We start from the raw sequence: 24622 nt of genomic DNA, 5'->3' as shown, positions 1-24622 counted from the left end.
GTAGTCTTTCACACATACATAAATTGATATTTTAACAGCAAATTTGGGGATTTGTTGATTCATTCATTCATTAATCCATCCATTAATCATTCATCATTCATGTACATGTTGTTGTTGTTGTTTGTTTTGTTTTGTTTTACAAATTATGTTTTGTAAAAAGAAACGAAATCAGGTGGCTAACAGCAACAGTACAAGTATTCATTTAAAAAAAAGAAATATGAGCAGTGCATGTAAATGTTTACATAACCCATGGCGTGTAAATTATTTACAGCAGAAAGTAAAACACAACCAATGAGAATGTATCTTTAGGGGGCCGTTGGTAGAAAGCAATTCCATATTCAGATCAATTGTAACACCATAAATCGTCCGTAGGCCAGGGATGAGAATATATTGTGTCATATTCAACTGGATTAGAACACCAGAAAAAGGTTGAAATATTTATGCAGCCTGTGAATTATTCATTACGCTACAATTTTACTCCTTGGGAATACTACTCCCCTCCCCCATCAATACGTGTCTTTGTGCATGCCTGTATACAAGTCAACCCTGGCACAATGGGACTGGAAAGGTTTCACTTACATGATGTTCAGACTAGCAGCCTAAATGTGACGTTTGGCCTATTCAGATTGGAATCCCATTGGTTTTTAGTCTGGACAGCAAAAAAAAACATGTGGAAACTGACTATGTCCACCACCGCGGAGGTTGTGGGTTCAATTCCAGCGTGGTGCTTCCGGCTCTGTCGAGTGTCTACACGAGCACAATTGGCCCGTGTTCAGGTGAGGGAAGCTGGGCCGGGAGGATGATATCACTGAGACTGTCCTACGGGGCTGGGGCGGCACCTATCAGTAGGGAGTGTTGGGCGGGAGGAGTAGGACGAAGACTCTACGTCTACGTCCTCCCGGTGGGGGCTCCTCACTGGCAGGTGAATTAGTAGGATACAACAGTAGTGAAAACACACAAAAAACTTGTGTGGGGAGGAATCAATCGGCAAAAAAAAGACTAAAATTGGGCAGAAAAAGGGGTAAAAAGCACAGAAAAACTGACTGTCACAACGCGTCACGATAACTTCTTGGTGAGCAACTATCTTCGGGCAAGCAATATCATCGTACGACAGAGTATAAATTACGCATCTCATGGTCTATCTATGTTGTTACATTGTTACCACAGCAACCAATGCAAATAGGTTGATGTCTGAATATACAAATCCCATTTGATCACTACTTGCAAATAACTGCATGGACAGTCAGTCAGTCATAAAAACAAATGAGATTTGCCTGCAGTCTGAACAAAGGCTAAGTGTCTGTATCTAAGCAGGAATACATTGTTTTTTTGTAGTCCTAAAACCCAGAGGTTAATGGACAACAGGCTTCCTCTTGAGATTTCCATTTCTTTCTTACGACTGGGTTTCTGATTGACAGAATGCACAAAATAAGGTCTGCAGTTAACATGAGTTTAAGAGGGATACATATCTCAACTATAAATGTTGAAAAGGTTTTGTAATTTTTCTATTTGTGTGTGTGTGTGTGTGTGTGTGTGTGTGTGTGTGTGTGTGTGTGTGTGTGTGTGTGTGTGTGAGCATGTGGATACCTATGGGGGTTCCTGGTGTTCATAATTGTATACATCTGCATACTGTATGATGTTATATCGATACTATTGTGTGCACATGCATTTATGCAAACAATGGTTCCATACATAAAAGCACTGTTAAGTTTGCAGTGTATGTATTATGTATGAATGGGCCTTGCTGAATGTCCATCGCGCTCCGACAACTGCCTCCATCCATCCCCCACGTCCCTCGTTGTCTACAATTACAATTTACAATTTAGACATTTAGCACACGCTCTTATCTAGAGTGACAAGATCGGAGTAAATGGCATGAGCCCTAGCCAACAAACAACAAGGTAAATGGTCGAGTAAATACAGTGACTATGATACCAGGTAAACATCAAACCTGGCATCTGAAATAACATTCTGTTTGCATTTGTGGTCAAGCAAACAGAATGTCTATCAACAAGCATACTGTATGTGAACAAGTAACCAACATATGAAGGCTAATTTATACTCTGTCCCACATAACACTTTTTACCCTGTGTGTGTGCGTGCGTGTGCGTGCGTGCGTGCGTGCGTGCGTGCGTGTGTGAGTCTGTGAATAAAACCTGCACCGACCATTTGATTAACGTTGGGACTGAAAAGGTCAAGATCTCAATCAAGGTCAAGGTCCAAATGACATAATCAGTCATACATATCTCAGCAACAGAGAGATGTAGCAACTGTTGTCGAAATGCTTGTATGACAATAATTAGCCTTAAAATCTACCCTACACTTAGTTGACCGGAGCCCTCCAGGGTTCTATACTTGGACCGCTCCTGTTTTCAAGTTACACTAGATATCTTCACCAAAAATAGCAAGCCCCAGAATAAGGATGCTAGGGGTTTCAAGAACGCAAAGGATACTGAAGCTGCGATCAGTAATGCCCAGGTGCCAGAGGTTGATCCTCAGGTCATCTGCCGACATGTAGGTCTCACAGTCAGAGTTGACAGAGATGGAGTTGACATGGTAGGTGTGGGCATTGGCAAACACCCGCCGTGGGCTCACCTCCACCATCAGGTCCATCGGCATCAACACTGGCACCTTGGAGATGAGATGGAGGGAGGGGCAGTGATGAAGAGAATGGGAATGGCATAAACATAGAGTGAGGGCATTTTACTTAACACTCTGAATGTGGGGTTACACAGTAAAGTGTAAGTAAGATATGAGAGAAAGGGGGTTTGATAGTGACATGCTAAAACGCTGATATACTGCCATTACACTGTTTTGTAATATCAAAGATGAATTATATATGACTCTGGGATACAACGGGCAGAGGAACATTTTAGATAGACTTGCAAAGGGACAAAGCGGGGTGAGAGACTAACATTAAATTCAGTTTTATGTTTCCCACTGACATCAATAATACATAAAACCCAAATCTACACGAATGTCCACAGGAGGATGTACTGTATCGTACGTATGTATGTAGGAATGCAGACCATTTACGCAGACAGTACACACATGAGCACATGCATACACGCATGCATGCACTCCCCCTCCACACACACACACACACACACACCTCTGTGCCAGTGACCCAGTTATGCACACGCACACACATCTGTACCCACTGACCTACTTCTGCTGTGTAACCTACTGTGTGTATGATGATTGAGCCTACTGTAAAGAGGTGTTGAAGACAGACAGACAGACAGACAGACAGACAGACAGACAGACAGACAGACAGACCTGTAGGGAGGTGACAGTGGTGATGTCCTTGATGCGACCCTCCTCATCCTTCAGGTTGTATCCTTCTGGTCTCTTGTCTCTCTCACTCACCTTCCATAGCTTAATGGTCTTATCTGAGACAAAAAAAAAGTCAACCGGTCACATACAAGGATGTTACGCTGACATTGTAGAGATTTAAGAAATAACTTTGTGTTGTGTGTTGATACGCCTGACTGAAAACGGACAATCTCATTTAATCTGCAACGGTGGCCCTACACGGTAAAATCCAGAGTGTAAAAGAATGATGTACTTTACACCATGCAGATGGCTAATCATAATGACTGACTAATGTCTTGTACCAAGTCTATGAATGGATGAGTACGTTTTGTCTCCAAAGCTCTCTGATCGGAACCATTCATATTAAATACATGATAAAAAAGGCTGCAATCAATTTATTTAATTGCGAAAACATGGCCTTCTCTGTCCAAGAAATGCATCTACATCAATATAGTAGGTGACACCATAGACATATAAAGGTAGACGCCTCCTCTGGCTCTGAAGCGTCGGCATCTCGGACGCACTTCCGCTTCCTCTATGCTTCTGGGGGGAAGCTGGAAACATCCGTGTGCGTCACAGAAGGGGGCGTTCGGTAGGCCAATCAGAGGCAGGTGGGGTGGGTCTTTTCTTAAGAGGCAGCTGCGCAGCAACTAGTCAGTTAGACGCGCTGTGATTGGCCAGTAGTTAACGTGATGTGATTGGTCAGTAGTCAAACAGCCTTGTATTGAGAGACCAGTCGTTACAATGAACTGCAGAGGCCAATGAGGTATCTAGGTTTCTATATCTATGGGTGACACCCCTCCAGGGGTGATCCACTATTGGATTACTCAATAAGCTCAGTATGCTAAAAGACAACCATATACAGTATATACCCCATATATAACAGGCTGGTGTTACATTGAATAATTTAACAGCAGTAGACATTTCAGTAGTGGTATTTGCTGCTGACTGCTGATGCATGGTCTTACATTTTTCATGGCCTCAATCATAAATTATACTGTACTTATAGAAATCAATATTGGTGCGCTCAAAGACCATCTGTAGTTTAAGATTTTTTCTGTGGAGCCATAAACGTAAAATGTGCATTGATTACATGGGCTCGCTCCTCCAAACTAAGTAGTATAATAAATGCACTAAAGTTGACATTTTGTAACTTGTACTTTTTATGAAAATACAGTGCATTATGTAATAATCAACCAAAAATGGATGTCTTCCTCTGTCTGTACAAGTTATAGTTTTAACAATTAAGCTAAATTATACCTCCCAAATATTAAATTACACCAGCAATATTAGTTGACTCTGATCTGAATCTAAATAGGCACGTAAAAGCAGTGACAATATCCGTATATCATTTTACAAATACAGCCAAACTTTGAATATAAGGCAATTCTGCTTGTTTATATTGTCCAAATCAATACATGTGTGCCAAAATACATTAGACATGTTTAAGGAGTACAGTGTATTAAGTCTACAACTTGAGCTAAAAATGTATGCCCCAATATCCTATTGACAATTTCATAACCTGCTCTTAAATCTCCCTACAGTACCTCACTATGTAATATTGTTAACTTTTTTTCTGTTAAGGTTTCATTTATTTGTTTCTGTGTTTTATATCTGTACATTATATGTCTTAATTGTTGATTTTAGTGTGTGTAATCTCCACAGCATTGCAAATAAGGGTAAACCTCAATGCTCTTTGAGAATAAATAAAGGTTTCTTTCAATCAATCAAAGAGGCTGCTAGTAGTGCACAGTGCCAGGACTAAACTTAGAGAAGCAACCTTTAGTCACTATGCTGTGCAACTATTACGGTGAGTGAGGAGTTGAACCCAAAAGACAAGCCTGGTAGGGTAAGCAGGGTACCCTACCAGCAGACAAGCAGGGTATATAAAAACTACAAAATAAGAGGCACCATTAACACCAGGGGAATCAACACACTACCAGAATACAAGACTTATACAGAACAAACAGAGCTACAGAAACAACTAAACACCTAAAACAAAAACAGGACAGAGACTAATAAATGTCCAAGGCTTGAAGAGCATGACAAAAGGGGAAGAAGAGACTGTAACAGCAGCTCTGAAACAGACTCACGGTCAAGTGGCCTAATCCTCAAAACTTTTGACTCAAAGCTCAAGGATGTTTTTAGTTGAGTTATTTGAGTTCCTTAAACATGTTGATTTATTTATTTTAAATCTATTTTTTTCGACAGCACCATTTATTTATTCATTGTTCTTTGTAAACCACTTTGCATTGTCACTGTGTATACAAAATGCTTATAAACAAAGTTGCCTTGAATTGAAGAGGGAGAAAGGGCACAGTCACACATGCGTGAATTGAATAGTCGCCTCTTGTTCGCTTCATTCGCTCCACGAATAAAACATTTGTTTATGGTGGCAAAATAAATTTGCATCTTCTGCTTTGTGTGGAGTTCAACTTTAATGAACCTTTTGCAAAGAAGTGAGAAGAAGTTTGAACAACAAGGCAGGCATGCCAAGAGAAGCTGGGAGAGTCAGTTTCCCTGTGTTTCGCCCAGGTGGACAGGGTTTTGAGGTTAGGTTTAGGCATAATTTCTGTAAGGTTAGGGTTAAGGTAAGGGTTAGGCATAGTGTTTGTGAGGTTAGGGTTAAGGTTAGGTTTAGGCATAGTTTTTGTGTTAGTTAAATGTTAGGGTTTAGGCGCAACCTGGGCGACACACGAATGAATGGCCAGAGACGCCTGAATGCATACTGTCACCACTTCCTGTTTGTCTGGAAGGAGTTCCTCACCGTTTGTGGAGAGCAGGAAGTGAGCGGCATTCTGCTGAGGCAGCCATCGGATCTTGTTGATTTTCTCCTCGATCTCCAGACTCTTAAGGTAGTCGAACTCCGGCTCATGGCTCTGGAAGGTGCTGTAGACATTGTACTCTCCCTGGGAGAAAGGCTCAGTTTTGCTCTGGTGGTGTACAGAGACAGAGAGGGAGAGAGAAAGAGAGAGAGGGGGAAGGATGGAGGGGGATGGAAAACGTCAGGAAAGGGGTAAAAGCAGAGATGGGGCGGTCATTGTGGAAGAAAGAGAAATGGAGGGGAACGTGTGTGTTTGGGGGTGGAGGATGGAAGGAAGTACGGTGGGAGGGAATAGGGAGAAAGAATGACAAATGGAGTGTAGAAGTAACAAGAGATTGGGGAGGGATAAAGAGAAAGGAAAGGAGGATGAAAGAAGGAGAGGGGTAACAAAGTGAGAATAAGGTATATCATACAATAGTATATAAGTATTCCTCTATCCCAGTGGTTTTCAGTGGCCCCCTATGCAATATCCTGGTCCCTGCACTGAAAATGTATGTTTATTTATTATGTGTTGCTGTGTCTAATTGAATATCACATAACAGGGTTTATTTTAAACTGGACTGTTATGAACACTAGCCTACTTACCAGGGAGCAAAAACAAAATTTTAAAAAGCCTGTGACTGCTAGAAGTACTGTAGAATTGTATAGCCAAAAAACTCTTATGTGTCATTATTGATCACAAACAGCAATCAAAAGGTGATAATTTGGAGCAGGTACCAAATAAGAAGGCCAAAATTGATCTCTTTTCAGGGCACCTTATACGGTTCCCACGTGACATATAGCATCAATTTAAGGGTTAACTTATGAAAAAACATACAAAGTTTAATTATGGGGATACAAGGTTTATGCCCGGCAGCAACTATATAGTAGCTGGAGGGCATGTGGGTTCATTACTGGTCTCACAGTGGAATGAAAATGGAGTGTGTGTGCATGCGTGCATGTGTGCATGCGTAAATGTGTCCGATCTTGTGTATCTTACTCCTGGATATACAATATGTTACCGTGTGTATGCACAAATACATGAGTGTATGTGCAGTTTGTGCACATGTCTGCATGTACAGTATATGCTTGTGTGTGTGTGTGTGTGTGTGTGTGTGTGTGTGTGTGTGTGTGTGTGTGTGTGTGTGTGTTGCCTACCTCAGGTTCCCTTTGGAAGATAACTACTCGCCCCCCCTTGTCCCCCGTGGCCAGAAGCTCTCCTGTGTGGTTGAACTCTACAGTGGAGATAATATCAGCTGGGGACAGACAGACAGACAGACAGACAGACAGGGGGAGAAGATGGAGGGAGAGAGAGAGAGAGAAAATAGAATTAGAGAGAGAGGGGAAGAAAGAGGGAGTAGCCATTAGCTAATGGAATACATTTGATCATTCATCTATTGTATCATTTGGTCACGATTCCGCGCCTCTGTGTCACCCACACAAGTCATCAAGAACTAGATTAACAAGACCGTTACCATCTGATACCTCATAAACAATACACTTGTGCACTAATGCTGATATGTAAGCAATTGAGCATGCACTCACACAGATGCGATAAATGACAAACAGTGCCTTATTGTGCTGATGTCCTTACTACACACACACACACACACACACACACACACACACACACACACACACACACACACACACACACACACACACACACACACACACACACACACACACACACACACACACACACACACACACACACACACACACACACACAAATAAATTGTCGCATGATTTAAAAAGAGACACACATTCACACATTCGAGCACATACAGTACAGCTGTCTCACACTTGACACAGGTGTCATCTATCTGTGTTTTCACCACAGTACTCTAGACTGTTGTGTGTGAACTAACCCCGCCCACAGACCCTGTCATTGGGACATATCGTCGATGTCGAGGGGAAACCTCATATGTCCAAAACTGTTACTTTTCAGGAAATGGAAAAACTAACCTGTGTTCCAATGGATCCATGGTCGTTATTATTTAGTCACAAGATCTTGTTAATACTTTTCATTGGTTAAATCTATAAAACCCACGGCAGATCTACAAGCTCACAACGCGTCGCGATGCATTGGGTTGAGCTTGTAGATCAGCTATTTCTTTTTACTTTTGTGTGACGCTGTAGAATGACGAAGTAAGGCATTCATTTACAACAAAAAACATTAAAAGTTGAAAAATGGAGATACAAGGTTTCTGCCCGACAGCAACAATGTGATATGATATGATATCAGACTTGTCTCCCATTGACAACACAGTCTGACACAATGTCAAGACTTTGACATCATCGCTGTTGAGCAGAAACCTTGTATCTCCATATTTCAACTTTTAGTTTTTTCATGAAGTAATGCCATTTGTCATTTTGTACTTCATTGTACGAAAGTGGTGCAAAGGTTCAGGAAATGTTCCGCTATAATAACATGCCCAAATAGGGATGCCAGGATGAAAGTGGTTAAAGGGATACTTCACTTTCGGGACGGGGAAACATTTAAAAAATATATTAAAAATAAATGAAAAAAGTAATGGAAAATTCATGGCCCCCTCACGCATTAGAGTGTCCTACTAATGTGTGAGGGGGCCTTTATTTTGCCATAACTTCTTTCATTTTTTTTAAATATATTTTTTTAATGTTTATTTTATGTGAAAGTGAAGTATCCCTTTAAGTGTGTCTGCGGGTTTATAAATATTTAACCATTTTAAAAGTACTAACAAGAGCTTGTGACTAAATAATAAGTACATTGTATCCATTCGAACACAGACCCCCCCCACCCGGCTCAAAACTACCTTCGGTGAACCAGACTGCACAACTATCGTCTCACCCCCCTACCTTTCCTTATTAAAACTATTCATAATTATCATAACTTTCTTTCCAATATTTTGAAAGATCGACACAAATTCTGGAGGTTGGCTCAGTCCACAGAGCTTCAGATTCAAGAGAAAGGGACATGGGTTTACTCACTGCCAGTCGCAACAATGGTAGGAGAGCAGAGGTTATATTTATTGAGAGGCTGAGTGATTCAACACTTTGAGCCTTGACTGTCTGTGATAGCCTTGAGAGAGAGAGAGGGGGGGGGGTTGGGGTGGAGAGAGGGAGAGAGAGAGAGAGAGAATGATGGGGGCAGGTACGAATCAGTCTCCCTGTGTCTATTAGAGCCACCACCCACTACAGAACCTTGTTCACTCTGTTCCTCTATTTCTCTCCCCTTACTCCATCGAGGTTTCTTCTTTCCTGCAAATCTCTCTCAACATTTTTCAATTTTGCCTTTCTGTTTGGGCTGCTCTCTGCCCATATCATCCCTGTACCTTTCATTTCTCTTACACCTGCACCCCCCCCTCTCTCTCTCTCTCTCGCTCTCATCCACCCCCCACACGATACAGTGGTTTGGCTGCATGTCAGTGTACACGTATGACGGTGGTGGGAGAATGGAGCGACGGAGGGGTGGGGTGTGGGAGAGGCGGATGGGTGGTGGAGGAGGGGGTTCCTCTGGTGAACGTGGGGTTGCCGTGGCAACAGGCTTAGCCCACCGGCGGCAGCATGCAGTAGTAGTGACGGTTAAGCGTTCCGCTGGTGGAGGAAGGAAGTGGAATTCATCAATCCAATCCACCCAGGAACAGTGGACATGGTGAAGTAATTACTGCTGCAGCTCTGTCCGCTAACACGGACATTCTGAGGTAATAGCAGGACATGTGCCGTGATCCAAAGCACGGCCACTCACTGCTGCAATGAAGGACTACACACGCTGCAAAATCCTCTGTCAACTTAACTGCGTAAAAATGGGTCGGTTCTTTACTCATGCACAAGATTTTGTTTAGTGTTTATGTGGCTGATGAAAAAAAAGGACACATGAGTACTTGCACATACTGTACAAATACACGCAAGCCTACGTGCACTCAAACACACAAACGCACAGACGCACACTCACCCACTCGCACATACAGTACTGTACACCATAGCATTTTCGAAAAGCGGCAAATGGGAGTGCACACACTCATTTAAGGACACACTTCAACAAATAAAGTGTTGAACATAAAAAGGACACACTTCAATTTATGAATGTGTGTGTGTGTGTGTGAGTGTGAGTGTGAGTGTGTGTGTGTGTGTGCGCGCGACGCTTCAAATGTGTGCGCACATTTGAGAGCACAGTGAGAATACAACAGTGTCAGTTCAGTCTCTGAGAAAGAGCTACGCTAAGCAAAACCACAGGAGCAGCACACAATACAGTATGCTCACTCTTTCCCTCTTTCTGTCTCTTATAAGGGGCTTTGCCAACCAAAGCGTTTTTTCCTGAGCGCAGCATACGTTTTCAATGGGAGCACGTGTGTTTACGCTATGCCGGTGTTAGTTACGCACCAAAAATAAAAGATAGTAGATCTGTAGATCTGCTATTTTCGGTGAGTGACACGATACGCAATCGAGTGTAACTCAGGCTTAACACCACCTCTCGTAGTCTCCTCCTCTTCTTCCTTCCTCTGTCTGTTGCCATTATTCCTGTCTCTCAGCCTCTATCTACAGCTGTCTATCTCTCTTTTCCTGTCTCTGTATTCAGATAAAGATAGATCTGAGAGCACTTGGGTGGCACAGAGGAAAGTTCCTGTCCACCACCGCAGAGACTATTTGTTCAAATCCTTCGTCGAGCGTCCACACGAACATAATGACAACACACAACAAAGCAGTGTTCATGGAAGGGCGGGGTGGGCGATCTTTGTCGCTGCACCAGCGACTCCTACAGTATAGGGGCCTATGGCCTACGGGGGGCTCTACCCTGGCAGGTGAGCCAGTAAGCAGCAGTGACTACACAGAAATATGTGGAATTCAGGAATTGGCATAATGCTTTAACCCATTGATACCTGGAACGCATCTGTGTCACTTTAGATTTATTTAGGCTATTCAAAAATAGCAGATATACAAGCTCATAGCGCGGCACCGAGTGCCGCGCTATGAACTTGTAGATCTGCTATTTTTGAAAAATCGAGGAAAAAAGAAATTGGGTTTTTCTTTTCAATTTTTTTTTAGGATTTAGAAGACATTTCTAGAATCTTCTCAGGTCTTAATGGGTTAATTGGGAGACAAAGCATCCAAAAATAATTGCTGACTCAAAACAAAACAAAAAAATATATCTGTATCAGGGTGTTCCACAAGCGTATACAATGTCCAGCTGGGTGGAAATAGCCAGCCGAGGACCGGGAACCTGGGGGAAGCCAGGGCAGTATAAAGGGTGGGTGGACTGAGCAGGGGTATTAATGGCTAAAATGGTTTATCACACACTTTATGGAGGTGGTGTTTGTGTTTACGTAAGATCAGACATAAGATGTAATGTTAGATATGACCAAGATCACATTCACACTGAGGCTGTATTGGTGGACACCTTATTGAAATCCAAACCCATCTCAGTCAGAGCATTTTACAGGCCACCGGATCAAAACAACTTTTGGAAAATACCTGTCCATCATGTCAGTATTATGGTCAGTATCATGGTCACATGGTCAGTATCAGGGTCAGTATCATATCAGTATCATGTTAGTATCATGGTCATTATTTTTGTCAGTATCATGTCAGTATCATGGTCAGTATTATTGCCAGTATCAGGGTCAGTATCATAGTCAGTATAAAGTCAGTATCAAGTCAGTATCATGTAAGTATCATGTCAATATCATAGTCAGTATCATGTTAGTACCATGTCAGTATCATGGTCAGTATCATGGTCAGCATCATGTCAGTATCATGTTAGTATCATGTCAGTATCATGGTCAGTATCATGTCAGTATCATGGTTAATATCACGTCAGTATCATGTCAGTATCATGGTTAATATCACGTCAGTATCATGGTCAGTATCATGTCAGCATCATGTCAGTATCATGGTCAGTATCATGGTCAGTATCATGTCAGTATCATGGTCAGCATCATGTCAGTATCATGTTAGTATCACGTCATTATCATGGTCAGTATCATGTCAGTATCATGGTTAATATCACGTCAGTATCATGGTCAGTACCATGTCAGTATCATGACAGTATCATGGTTAATATCATGTCAGTATCATGGTCAGTATCATGGTTAGTATCATGTCAGTATCATGGTCAGTATCATGGTTACTATCATGTCAGTACCATGGTCACTAGTCAGTATCATGGTTGATTTTGTTAAATATCTGTCTGTCTGTCACAGCCATGCTCTCAGTCTGTTTACATTACATAGCTAGCCAAATAGCCTGCTAACGTGCAGTTTGATAAACTATTGCATCTACCATGGCTTGCTAACTCAGATGGCGTGATCATCGATGCGCAAGGCCATCGGCTCGCTCGGGAGTGCCTCACATGCCTCAAGGCATGGCTGTCTGCACGCCGGCCTTGTTGTTAAGTGATGAGAGAACTCACAGCAATGGGGGCATGGTTTTGAAATTTTGTGAACGTCTTAATTAAGAGCGGAGCCATCAACGCCAAGTATAACTGTATTCAATTTGTTGCAATAACTGGTTAGATCTAATCTATGACGATAGAGTCCCTGACTGAAGAGTAGGGACACTCTCTCCGTCGTCCCATTCTCCCATCACTATTAGAGGTCTGTGGTCTCCAATAATGGCCTGGTGTTTCAAAGAAAAAGGCCAAACATTTAGCAAGATTCTGCTCAATCTCTGTAGTAATTCTGTAGGTACCCAGGCTGTTTGGTGTCCTTAAGATATGCAGGAACTCAATAATATTTGAAACCGCATCATTTAATTGATGAATGCAAAGCACTTAAGTGTGAGTACTGCATGCGACAGCAAGGTAGCCCTCTGTCTTTACCACAGACAGCCAGCCCATTAGTATCAGCAGCCTCATCTGACTCATCTTCCCTGCCACTGTAGAGGCAGGGAACACACTGTATTCATGTGCATGCATGCATGCTGTTTGTTGTGTAAATGGTAAATGGTGCATTTATATAGCGCCTTTATCCAAAGCACTTTACAATGTGCATTACTTTCACCCATTCCTACACACATTCACACACCGATGGCGGAGGAAACCATGCAAGGCACCAACCCGCTCATCAGGAGCAGTTAGGGTTTCAGAATCTTGCTCAAGGACACAGGATCGAACTATTCCCAAGCGGCCACTCTACCTCCTGAGCCACTGCCGTGTATTCTCCCTCATCTTGTTTGTGGATACATTTCAGTGTGTACATGTACGTGTTGAAGAGAGAGTACAGTACATGAACATCCAGTTCATGTTACAGTGTGTAATTGTCTGTGCGTCTGTCTCCCTTCCTCCTGCCATACATCTCTCACATTTCACTCGCTTCTCCCTGTGCTTTCTTTTTTTCCATACCACTCTCTCTTTTCTGTCTTTGTAGGTTCACTTTGTCTCTGCATGAGTGTGTGGCTGTGCGCGTATATGTGCGCGCGCACACACACACACACACACACACACACACACACACACACACACACACACACACACACACACACACACACACACACACACACACACACACACACACACACACACACACACACACACACACACACACACACACACACACACACACACACACACACACACAGTGACAAGGACAGTGTCACTTCCTTGGATCAAAGACTATTTTATACAACAGCGAGTCTCTGCTGAGCAACATTAAGAGAGCAGGCCTCATCTGTGGCCAGGAAATTGGGCAAGATATAGAATCCTAACACACCGCTGAGGGCCTGATTAAAACAGAAAGCAGGCAGACAGTCACAGAGGAGACAGGGAGAGAGAGAGAGAGGCGGTGGAGGGGGTCGGTGTTTTGTGCTTAAAGATAAAGTGGTGGAGAGATGTGGGCTAGGTGAAGAAGGAGGGGGTGTGGGGGTCTCTTTTTTTTTGGTTAATGGGGTACTATAAGACATGTAGTGAGAGGGTAGGCACCCTGCTGTCCCAATTATAGTTATTTCCAGTCTGAGTAAACACAGTACCCTAATGCCCGGCCAAAAACACACACTCCTAACAGCGTGGACAAAGCAGCGCTCAGCAGGAGGGGAGTGTGTGTGTGTGTGTGTGTGTGTGTGTGTGTGTGTGTGTGTGTGTGTGTGTGTGTGTGTGTGTGTGTGTGTGTGTGTGTGTGTGTGTGTGTGTGTGTGTGTGTGTGTGTGTGTACACTGTAGCATAAGCACCTCCATTTCCCATGTACGTGTGCACAGGTGTGTGTACTCAATTACCCTCTAAAGAAATAACAGGAAGGAGGAGAGAGAGAGAGAGAGAGTGGAGGGGGGGATAGTGCTGGAGGAAGATTTTAAATTGATCCCTGTCCTGCAGTTAAGGATAGGATATATCTAGAAATGGGTGTTTTGTGTCCGTGTGTGCGTGTGGAGAGGAGGGATTAGGGACGTCTAGCCCAACAGGGAACCTCTACATTCCACCAAACATACACTATAATGGGGAAGAGCTAGTGTGAGCCTAATGATTATGAACAGTTACACAGTTACACAAGCCAGCTAACATGCGTGTAGGGACGTACAGATTATTTTCTTAGCGATTTTTTTATTTTTATTTTTTATATATATTTATTTTTTCTAAATATTTATCCCACGATTTTGTAACCCCTATTTTTTACACCCAGTGCCAATTATCTATGTAATCCTGGGCACTACCTTCCCTCTGCCAACCTAGGGAGGCCAGGGCCGAGCTCATGCCTCCTTCAATGGATGAGAGCCAACTGAGCTTCTTATCACCTGACAGGGGAGAGTTTCCCTGGTTGGACGTAGCGCGTGGAAGGAACACGTTATTCCAACCAGTTCCTTTCCCCTCCATCAGGCGCCCCGGCCAGGGGGAGGCAGTATAGTGACCAGGATTACTGCATGTTTTTGTGAGGGTACCTACCCTAGGACACACTGGGAGAACATGCAAACTCCACACAGAAAGGCCCTTTCGCCAACCCCACCTAGGGTATGGGCACTGATGACGCGGAGGAGAGAACACGCCCCAGCACCCACAGCGTCCCCTGCTGGAATTGAACCCAGGACCTTCTAGCTGTGAGGCGACAGCGCTACCGACTGCGCCACCGTGTCCCCCTTAGCGATTATTCTATCGATAAGATATCGAGAAGAGTTGTTTTTTTATATATAAAAATAAATTCTATATCAGTGAATTGATTAACCACTTAACAGACGACTTCCAACCATTTTCATTATAATTGACTTCTCCCATTTTCAATATCTTCATATAATTGGTCCTGACTAATGCTGATTAAATGGTACCATTTTTGTCTACTCAGTCTGTGTCTCAGAGGGCTGTGTGGATAGTTCAGAAACCCGCCTACATGTGACATCATCGATGGGAGTCCAAGCCAATAGAAACGGCAGGCTTTCTATTCCTGGAAATGTAGCATGCTATAATGGAAGCCATTGCTCTCGTGTTACTAAAAATCCAAATCCAATAATTTGAAATCTCGATTGAAAAAAACAAACCCTACTAATGATGATTCCACAAGGGGTGCTCTAACACAGCTTTGGATCGTCTATTTAAGGTTCATTACGCTGGCAAGGAGATAAAAAACTATGTTTAATATCAAGGCGGGTAATGTGTTAAAAACATAAAGCATATACAAACATTCTGTCATATACAGCAGTGGTCCCCAACCTGGGTACAAGTACTTGACGGGGTGCGCACACCCCCAAACCAACCAGCAACCAGCAAACCAACCAGCCTCAAGCAAACATAAATGGCTCAAATGTCCAGTCACCAATCAGTTTCCACTTAGCTAGCATCAGAATGTTGAACAAGCACTAAGAACCGCATGTCGTCAGGTGGTCCTGACCATAGACAGTAAAAAGTATGGACAACGTTACGCCCGTAGACTCTACAGACCGTAAACGAAGCCTATTTTTCAACGATTTCAAAGCCGCCACCTTTCTATATCCTATGAACTCGGAAAAGAATGCTATTGGTTGGGACCAGAGTGGGGGTGGGGGAATGAATGCTATTGGTTGTGAAGCTTGTCAATCAAATCATCACAAGGTAGCCACGCCCCTCCTACAGCATACCCTACTTTAATATCAATTTTAAAATAAATTGGGACCATAATTTACCAAAACGCACATCATGGTGATTGAAAGAAACTAGTGACTAGAAGAATATAGTATTTATGACAATGTTTATCAACACATTTAGTGCCAGAGGTTTTTTTAAACAGGGTACATCTAATTCCAGCGTTCTTACCGTTTACGCTGATCTGTTTAGATCTGTAGACGGCTCCACGAGGACCCGGATGTAAACAAAGGCTGCGTGCGCGATGGTCGTATGTCCCGTCTAAGTACTGGAACAATAACATTTCTAACGCGATCCAAAAATGGCTTGTTTTCACCACGGTAAAAAGATATGGAGATTTGGAGCTTTTTCTCATGATCCTATAATGGGAGTGGACGGGAGGTAGGTTTTTTGGACAGGATTCACATCCGTCCATTCCATTTTACAGGGTCCGCGGATCATTCCAAAGTTGCGTTAGAGCGCCCCATGTGGAGAAAAAAAAAGAAAAAAAAGTCTCCTCCCGTAGATCTACGGTTATGGCACTCAACGCATGTATTTGCAAAACCGTAGATCTCCGGTTTTGGCACTTAATGTGTTAAGGTAATAAAATCAAGTTCGGCAAAAACCCATCCGCTTGAATGGAGCTTAATTACTTCTGACACCAGCAGGTGTGAAACAGCGAGACTACAGGCCATTCATATGAACTGTCTCTTCCTGTATAGCCTCAATTTACAACTCGGAAGCTGGCCCCTTGGTCCTGACAGCAAAGGCCGCCACACTGAATTACCTTTCTGTATGTATGTGCAAGCCAGGGGCACACTAATGTACAGTAAAGGATATTTTGAATTCAATTCACAGTGAGTGAGAAATGTTTTCATAATATCAATTTGGGCTTCCCACAGATTTGTGATAAACATACCCTAAAGAGATTAAGAGCTTAGTTCTTTCTCGCCCTGTCTATCCGGGGTTATGTTGAAAGCTAAGATTACGTGTCAAATAGTCAGAAGCATTGATATGTAATCCCATCTTCAGAACATTTTTAATGGATTATCTCTCTCCTGCTCTCTCTCTCTCTTTTTCTTCTCAGTGACTTCTTCCCCATTTTCCGCACTGTGTGTCTAGCAGTATGTGCTCATATATTTGGGCAATTGATGTGAGTGTGCCTGCTTTTGTGAGGGTTGGTATGCAATTACGTGTGTGTGTGTGTGTGTGTGTGTGTGTGTGTGTGTGTGTGTGTGTGTGTGTGTGTGTGTGTGTGTGTGTGTGTGTGTGTGTGTGTGTGTGTGTGTGTGTGTGTGTGTGTGTGTGTGTGTGCGTGCGTGCGTGCGTGCGTGCGTGCGTGCGTGCGTGCGTGCGTGCGTGCGTGCGTGCGTGCGTGCGTGCGTGTATGTTGAGTGTTCCTTAGACTCAGACAAAGGGAGAAGTAGGGCATCTCTTCTGTGAAGTACAGACGATGCTTTGTCTGGTCAAACTATTTAAAGAAACTGATTACATGTGAGTGTGTGTGCGCGCTCACACACGCACGCACGCACGCACGCACGCTTGATCAAAGTACGACACAGAGGCTGAGAGAGAAGAAAAAAAACGAAAAACAAGGGGATATTTACAGATGACGAGACAAACCCACAGATCACAGATACACACAAATACCCAAAGACTTGCACACTTATACTCTACTCCCTCCAAAACACACACATGTACATACTATATATATATACACACACACACACACACACACGGTATATATACAGTATACGGTTACGTATACACACATACACACACACACACACACACACACATCACAATGGGAGTGCAGCATACATCTGTGTGTGGCAGCATAGTGGGATTCGGGGATAGAAGAGGAGAGAGCACACACCTTCAGTGTAAGAGGCAAACGGCTCGGGCTCCAGAGAAAGGGTAGTGATGTCGGAGCACAGCACCTGGATGGGGTTCAACATCCTGGGGGAGGAGTCCGGGGTGGAGAGGGGTGGGCAGGATGGGGCGGAGCTCTTCAGGCTATAGCCAGGAGCAGCCCTGCAAGAGGAGCAATGGGGGGGGAGTTGGGAGGTGAGGAAGGGAGGGAGGATAGGAGGATGGGGAGGAGGAGGGGGCAGGTGGGGTTGAGGGACTGAGTTACTGTGTCACCATATCGGCCACTGGAATATACCATAGAGAACTGGTAATGTGTCAAATAGCATGTCTACTGTACATACTGTTCATAATACGTCTACAATCACAAACCCAGTATTGGGGACAGTTGTGTGTATATATGGTGACGAGAGACAGTGAAGCACAACGAATAGCACAGACACTCAACCAAAGGCCATGTTATGTTATGTTATGTTATGTTATGTTATGTTATGTCATGTTATGTTATGTTACTGTATGTTACGCATGTCTGGAGTCTGGACTTAATGCACATTTAGGTAAACCTGCAGGTGCTGCACTAAAGGATGCAAAGAGAGAGACAGAGAACCAGGAAGTGAATATAGGCCATATCACTTTATCCCTTGTAATCAACAACAGAATTTTCACTTGTGAGACAGCAAATGCACAGTGTACTACTGTACAGTATACCTCCTTCAGAACATCATACCGGGGGGGAGGGGGGGGGGGGGGGCAGCGGTGGCCTAAAGGTTAGAGCAGCGAGTTTGTAACCAAAAGATTCCTGGTTCGAATCAGCAGAAAAAAATCTGTGTGGGGAAGTGAATGGCCACCTCTTGCCCCTCCCCAACACCGCTAAAGGGCCACAAAAAGTTCCCTTGAGCAAGGCACTGAACGCCCAACTGCTCCAGTGGAGCTGCTCAGTGGCCAACAGTATATATTTCAGATATAAAAGCGTGGTGCAAAAGCATGAAGCTAAGCATGGCGTTAAAAGCACTAATTGGGCGTGTCCGAGGTTATAAGTGACAGCTGTTACTCCTGTATCAGTGTGTGTGTCTGCTTACGTTGTGGTGAGCAAACAGACTGTAAGGACAGGAGCGCATTTTGAAATGTAAAATAACAGCTGTAGATCGGAAAGGAATTGAAGTTTGACCACACTACCAATTTATCTGCAATAATTAATAGATTGTTTATAAATAATCTGCCAAATTACCTAAACGAGCAGTCTGTACTTTTTCCTCACTCCGAGTACACTGCTGTCTGGGCACAGATGAGGCTGGAGTGTCGTTCAGAGTGACCGCCGCAGCTCAATGGAGCCCAGCACACAGACAGACAGGCAGGGAGAAATGTCACTAGCGATTTTCATAAGACTTAATAAGTAAGCTTAAACCAACTGCTTCACAAGAACAATGTTGGTGTAACTAAGAGAATACGCTGGGGAATCTAAATGTTATATACACAAATTAACAAGTAAAAAGATAATTTGTGTTGCAGTATTTCCAGGTTTTAATGCGGTGCGATCCGTCACTGACAGACCAGAGAAACATTTTCTGTCCCTGGAGAGGTGGGCGGAGAAATGGGGGGAGAGGGGGGCTGTGATTGGCTGGACGCTAGTGCACTAGCTTCATAGTTCCGCTTTTGGGAGGTTTAAAGCTAAGCTTTTTGCTGTCCAGGTACACAGCGCTAAGGAAAAGCGGTTCATGAGACTGGGGTTGTACTGGGCAGCTCCAAGGTTCAAACCCATTAAAACCGGGAAAGCATCTGTGTCATTTTAGATGGGGGTCCACGGCCATATATATATCAATTTGGGGGTCCATGGCACCAAAAAGTTTCAGAACTACTGGTTTAGATTTGTAGAATCAGCCTCAGGTCTTGCCTCAGGGTTAATGTGAGTGTGAAGCAGGGCGTTCCTGAAAAAGATAATTTGTTCTCAGCGAACACCCCCTGGGTAAATTAAGGTAAAAAAAAAAAACTGATATAATCAAGCAATATCACATTCAAGTAATAACAGTTTATCATTGTCTCCGCCAGGCCGAAAGGCATGGCGAGAGAGTATGTTTTTCCCCCTGTCCGTCCGTCCGTGTGTCCGTCCGTCTGTGACCAGCTAATCTCCGGCACCGTTGTCTTGATCGCAGCGAAACTGTGCACACACACTCCCTGGATGCCAATTCAGAACCTCTGCTCCAAATTCTTCTCATGGGCCTTTTATAGCACCACCAGGAGGCCGATTTGTGCAAAACATATTTTTTGACAGTACTCCTACAGATTTTGTCCAAAGATCACGCAAATCGGTACACAGTATCTCTATAGTCATTAAACGAAACGGGTCTTTCATATTTCTCATATTCCATCCTGATTGGCTATAAATATCTTCCAAAGTTTGCAGGAGTGCTCCGTTTTGAACAAAATGCCTCAAATCATGAACACAGCATGCAATTTCCGTGAAATTTTGCAAGCACATTCCCATTAGGCCGAGGAAGAACTACCATTTGATTTTTTTTAAATCAGCCTCATGGTGGCGCTATAACAGGCCGATTCGTGTTTTTACCTATAACTGCACCGATCTGTGTAAAACTTTGTATGCACACTCCCTAGAGGGCAAGGAAAAACCTTTGCCCTGCATTTTTCACATCTACCTTTTATAGCGCCACCAGGAGGCCGACTTATGTAAAACACATTATTTTATACTACGGTACTCCTTCCAATTTTATCCAAATTTCACGCAAATCGGTACACATTATCTCTATAGTCATGATGTGATCACGACGGATGTGTTTGAATTTTCATATTCCACACTGATTGGCTAAGATTGACATCTAAAGTTTGCATTATTGGCTTGTTTTGAACAAAATTCCGCAAATCATGAACGCACCGTCTGATTGCGGTCAAACTTTGCACGCACATTCACACTATGTTGAGGAACAAATGCCACCCTTTTAACATTGGCCTGTTATAGCGCCACCAGCAGGTCTAATTTAGCGAAACAAATGTTTTTAACAAAATGCCTCAAATCATGAATGCAGTGTCCGATTGTCGTGCAAGGCCTAAGAAGAAATGGCACCCTTTTCACATTGGCCTATTATAGCGCCACCAGGAGGCCACAATAGCCTACCTGACCTGGCGGAGACCTGTGCTCTGAGGAGCACTTTTTCTAGTTTTGTCTACTTTTGTTTATTTGGCTCCGCCAACAAATACAGTTTGTTCAGGACTCCATCACAGGGAATGTTGCTAAGCAACATATAAACAGTCAGCCCTGACTAGGTGGGTAAATAACAGGCTAAAGTTATCTAGCTAGCTAGCAATGCACTTTACATTAAAATGTCTTATTATCACTGGTGTGTCTATAAAGGCTGCTATACAACCCACTGTCACACCAACCGAAGGTGAGATTGTAGAAGAAAGGAACATTTTCTACGAGGCCAAAGGCCATGAGAGGAGAGAGGACTGGGAGAAAAGAGAGATGGAGGGAAGGAGTGCAGGTTGAGGGAGGTTAAACATCCCTCCTCTCATTGGAACGTATGGGCACGGGGGAAAAAACACGGGAGGCCCTAAAAAACACACTGTTGTGTATACACGAACACCGTCCCACACATATACAAATACATACACCATAAAGGCCTGTGCTAAAACAAAACATACTCTGCTCACACACACGGAAGTTAACCCTAAGATGTACCTGAAGATAACAGGACACACTCTCCATCACGCACACGCACGCACGCACGCACACACACACACACACACACACACACACACACACACACACACACACACACACACACACACACACACACACACACACACACACACACACACACACACACACACACACACACACACACACACACACACACACACACACACACACACACACACACACACACACACAGTTTGAGCAGGCTTTACAGCGCTGTTAGATAATTGTTTGGCAGACGCACCACTTCAGCACCAGGCAATGGTTGGAGAAGATGCATTAGAAAATGGCTGGGGGAGGGAGAGATGGAGGGATGGAGGGATGGTCAGAGAGAGGGATGGAGGGGGGTGGGGGATGGGGTGAACATAGAGAATAGGTAGGGGGAGAGGAAGGAGATGGAGAGGCAAATGATGAAACACATTGTATATGTGTGACTGACGGCGTGCTCTTCATTAGGCGTGCTCTCATGGGAGTGCCTCTGGGCTTGTTCAGAATCTCTGGTAATTTTGTTTCTGTACTTAAAAACAACCATCCCTTTTCACTATGGCCTCCAGTATGTGTCCATGAGACCAATAAAAAAGAGAGCGAGAGAGTGGATGTGTGTGTGTGTGTGTGTGTGTGTGTGTGTGTGTGTGTGTGTGTGTGTGTGTGTGTGTGTGTGTGTGTGTGTGTGTGTGTGTGTGTGTGTGTGTGTGTGTGTGCGTGCGTGCGTGCGTGCGTGCGTGCGTGCGTGCGTGCGTGCGTGCGTGCGTGCGTGCGTGCGTGCGTGCGTGCGTGCGTGCGTGCGTGCGTGCGTGCGTGCGTGCGTGCGTGCGTGCGTGCGTGCGTGCGTGCGTGCGTGCGTGCGTGCGTGCGTGCGTGCGTGCGTGCGCGCGTGTGTGCATGCGTGCGTGCGTGTCTGTCTCCCTGTGCGTGTTTGTGTGTGTGTCAGCGTGCCTTCCTTAGACCGTGCTCATCAGTTATTCAACCGGAATAGTGGGCTGTGTCTGTCGCGAGATGTGAGCAATAATTAATATGGCTATTATTGGTGGGTGGAGCCAACCTGCCAATCATGCAGGACTACCATGAAACACCATGTTTATCATCATGGGCTGTTGCTACGGCAACAGTGGATGGATGTTGATAAGTTAATAATGGATTTCGTGCCACAACAACAAATTTTGTTCTGAAGGAGAACACATGACCAAACACACCTATGATATGATACAGAGAATCCACATGTATGGATATATACTGTACATAAAAGAACTGACTATGAGAGTGCAGAAATAGACCTAAACAGTGTTCATTCAATTAAGACTCCGGATTTTACTAGGTACAATGTACAGAAATAGAAATAGACAAACATGAACACAGACAAAACGTACACCATGATACACCATTGAGCGAGCACGCACATACGCGCACACACACACAGACAGACAGACAGACAGACAGACAGACAGACACACACACACACACACACACACGTTGTCACACATCCACGTGGAGAAAGATCACAAGCTTCGGTATTGAATTGCATTGTACAACTCTGTGCGTCTGCATAAGAGAAATCACATTACAGCACAGACACAGGAAACATTACTCCGCCTTCTGTAGTGAAATGAGATCACAAATGAGTTCACAGCACATTCACATCCCCCTTAATGATAATCCTCTGGTTTGGTCTCTGAGGTACAGAGTGCCATGAGCTGAATGTAAGCAGACAGACGGGCAGTCAAGTGAGACAGACAAACAGACAGGCAAACAGGTGGGGTAAGGTGTAGGTGAGATTAGCAGATGAAGGGGAAAGGGTGATTGTCTGTGGTTATAATCCATCTGGCTTATGAGACTAACCAGTGGAATTCAGAGATAATGAGTGTGCCACTAGCTTGCTTTATAAACTACGGTCAATTTCAGTCTGACATCAAGGCATGTGTGTGTGTGTGTGTGTGTGTGTGTGTGTGTGTGTGTGTGTGTGTGTGTGTGTGTGTGTGTGTGTGTGTGTGTGTGTGTGTTCATGCAAACATACTCGCATGTGTGTCTGCGTATGTAAATGTGCTATACAAATAAGCCTGCCTTGCCTTCTTGAAAAGATATTTATGGTTCCTCTGCTGATCATGGGGAAAAGCCACTCACACTCTCACTCTCACTCTCTCTCTTTCTCTCTCTCTCCATACACATACAGTAGATCAATTATTTCCTGCTGTGTAACAGGAAAACGGTGTTGCACAAGGTAAATCGTTACACAACCACAGAACACAGAGAAGGGGGGGAAAGTGAGATTGCATGAAACTAGGATGGAAGGAGTGCAAGGGAGGAGAGGAAAACACATCTAGCAGAGGGGGGGGGAGAGAGAGAGAGAGAAAGGCAGACAGACAGACACACAGACAGACAGACAGAGAGGACTCTCTCTCCCTAGATCCCATATTCCTGTCTGGCACTCTGAACCCTGGTCTTCACTGAGCTTAAGGTATAAGGTCCACCCGGGGCAAAGGGATCGTTTTGTCTGACTGTATACAACACACACGCACATTACATGCCTATAGGCAAGAACACACTAAGACGGTGGTAATATAACTAGATTTAAGCACACACATGCACACAGCCACAAACGGACATCAGATGAAGAGGCGATGCACATACAAACACACACTACATATTTGTACACTCCGGCCTCGCTCCTCTTACCTTCAGTCACATAGTTGTGGTCGGGGAGGAAGCCGCGGTGGTTGAGCGTCGAGCTGGCGTCAGTGTCTTCGCCCATCAGCGGGGCTGGGGGGAGCGCCCGTCCCGGAGGGGCAGCCTGGCGGTGATGGCGGCAGATCGGTGGTAGGGGTGACGGTGGTGTTGGGGGTCCTGGCCAGCTCAGTGCCCATGCTGCTGCCCGCCCGATGCCTCCTCAGCACAGGGGCACAGAGCCAGACATCCTAGCCGCTCTGTGACTGAGAAG

General features: G+C 44.2%; 1 protein-coding gene across 3 annotated transcripts in view; it reads right to left on the bottom strand.

Moving 5' to 3' along the window:
- Nucleotides 1-24622, bottom strand: part of LOC308076027 (serine/threonine-protein phosphatase 2A 55 kDa regulatory subunit B gamma isoform) — a 31020-nt gene that overhangs the window by 5697 nt on the left and 701 nt on the right. The window contains exons 2-7 of one of the 3 annotated variants that reach the window (XM_080416098.1): nucleotides 24361-24622; nucleotides 17989-18146; nucleotides 7277-7374; nucleotides 6083-6248; nucleotides 3280-3392; nucleotides 2454-2631 (exon numbers count right to left, since the gene is read on the bottom strand). The exon at nucleotides 24361-24622 is cut by the window's right edge and continues 86 nt beyond it. In XM_080416098.1, the coding sequence (XP_080272224.1) occupies nucleotides 2454-2631; nucleotides 3280-3392; nucleotides 6083-6248; nucleotides 7277-7374; nucleotides 17989-18070 (637 nt within the window). In that variant the 5' untranslated portion in view covers nucleotides 18071-18146; nucleotides 24361-24622. Of the gene's footprint in view, nucleotides 1-2453; nucleotides 2632-3279; nucleotides 3393-6082; nucleotides 6249-7276; nucleotides 7375-17988; nucleotides 18147-19209; nucleotides 19287-24360 lie in introns of those variants that run through there. The other 2 variants (XM_080416099.1, XM_080416100.1) reach the window with 2 other exon arrangements.

The sequence above is a fragment of the Gymnoscopelus braueri genome (genome assembly GCF_963280865.1).
Source record: "Gymnoscopelus braueri genome assembly, chromosome: 20".
In the NCBI taxonomy this organism is placed as follows: domain Eukaryota; kingdom Metazoa; phylum Chordata; class Actinopteri; order Myctophiformes; family Myctophidae; genus Gymnoscopelus; species Gymnoscopelus braueri.
This window is presented reverse-complemented; position numbering and strand designations above follow the sequence as displayed.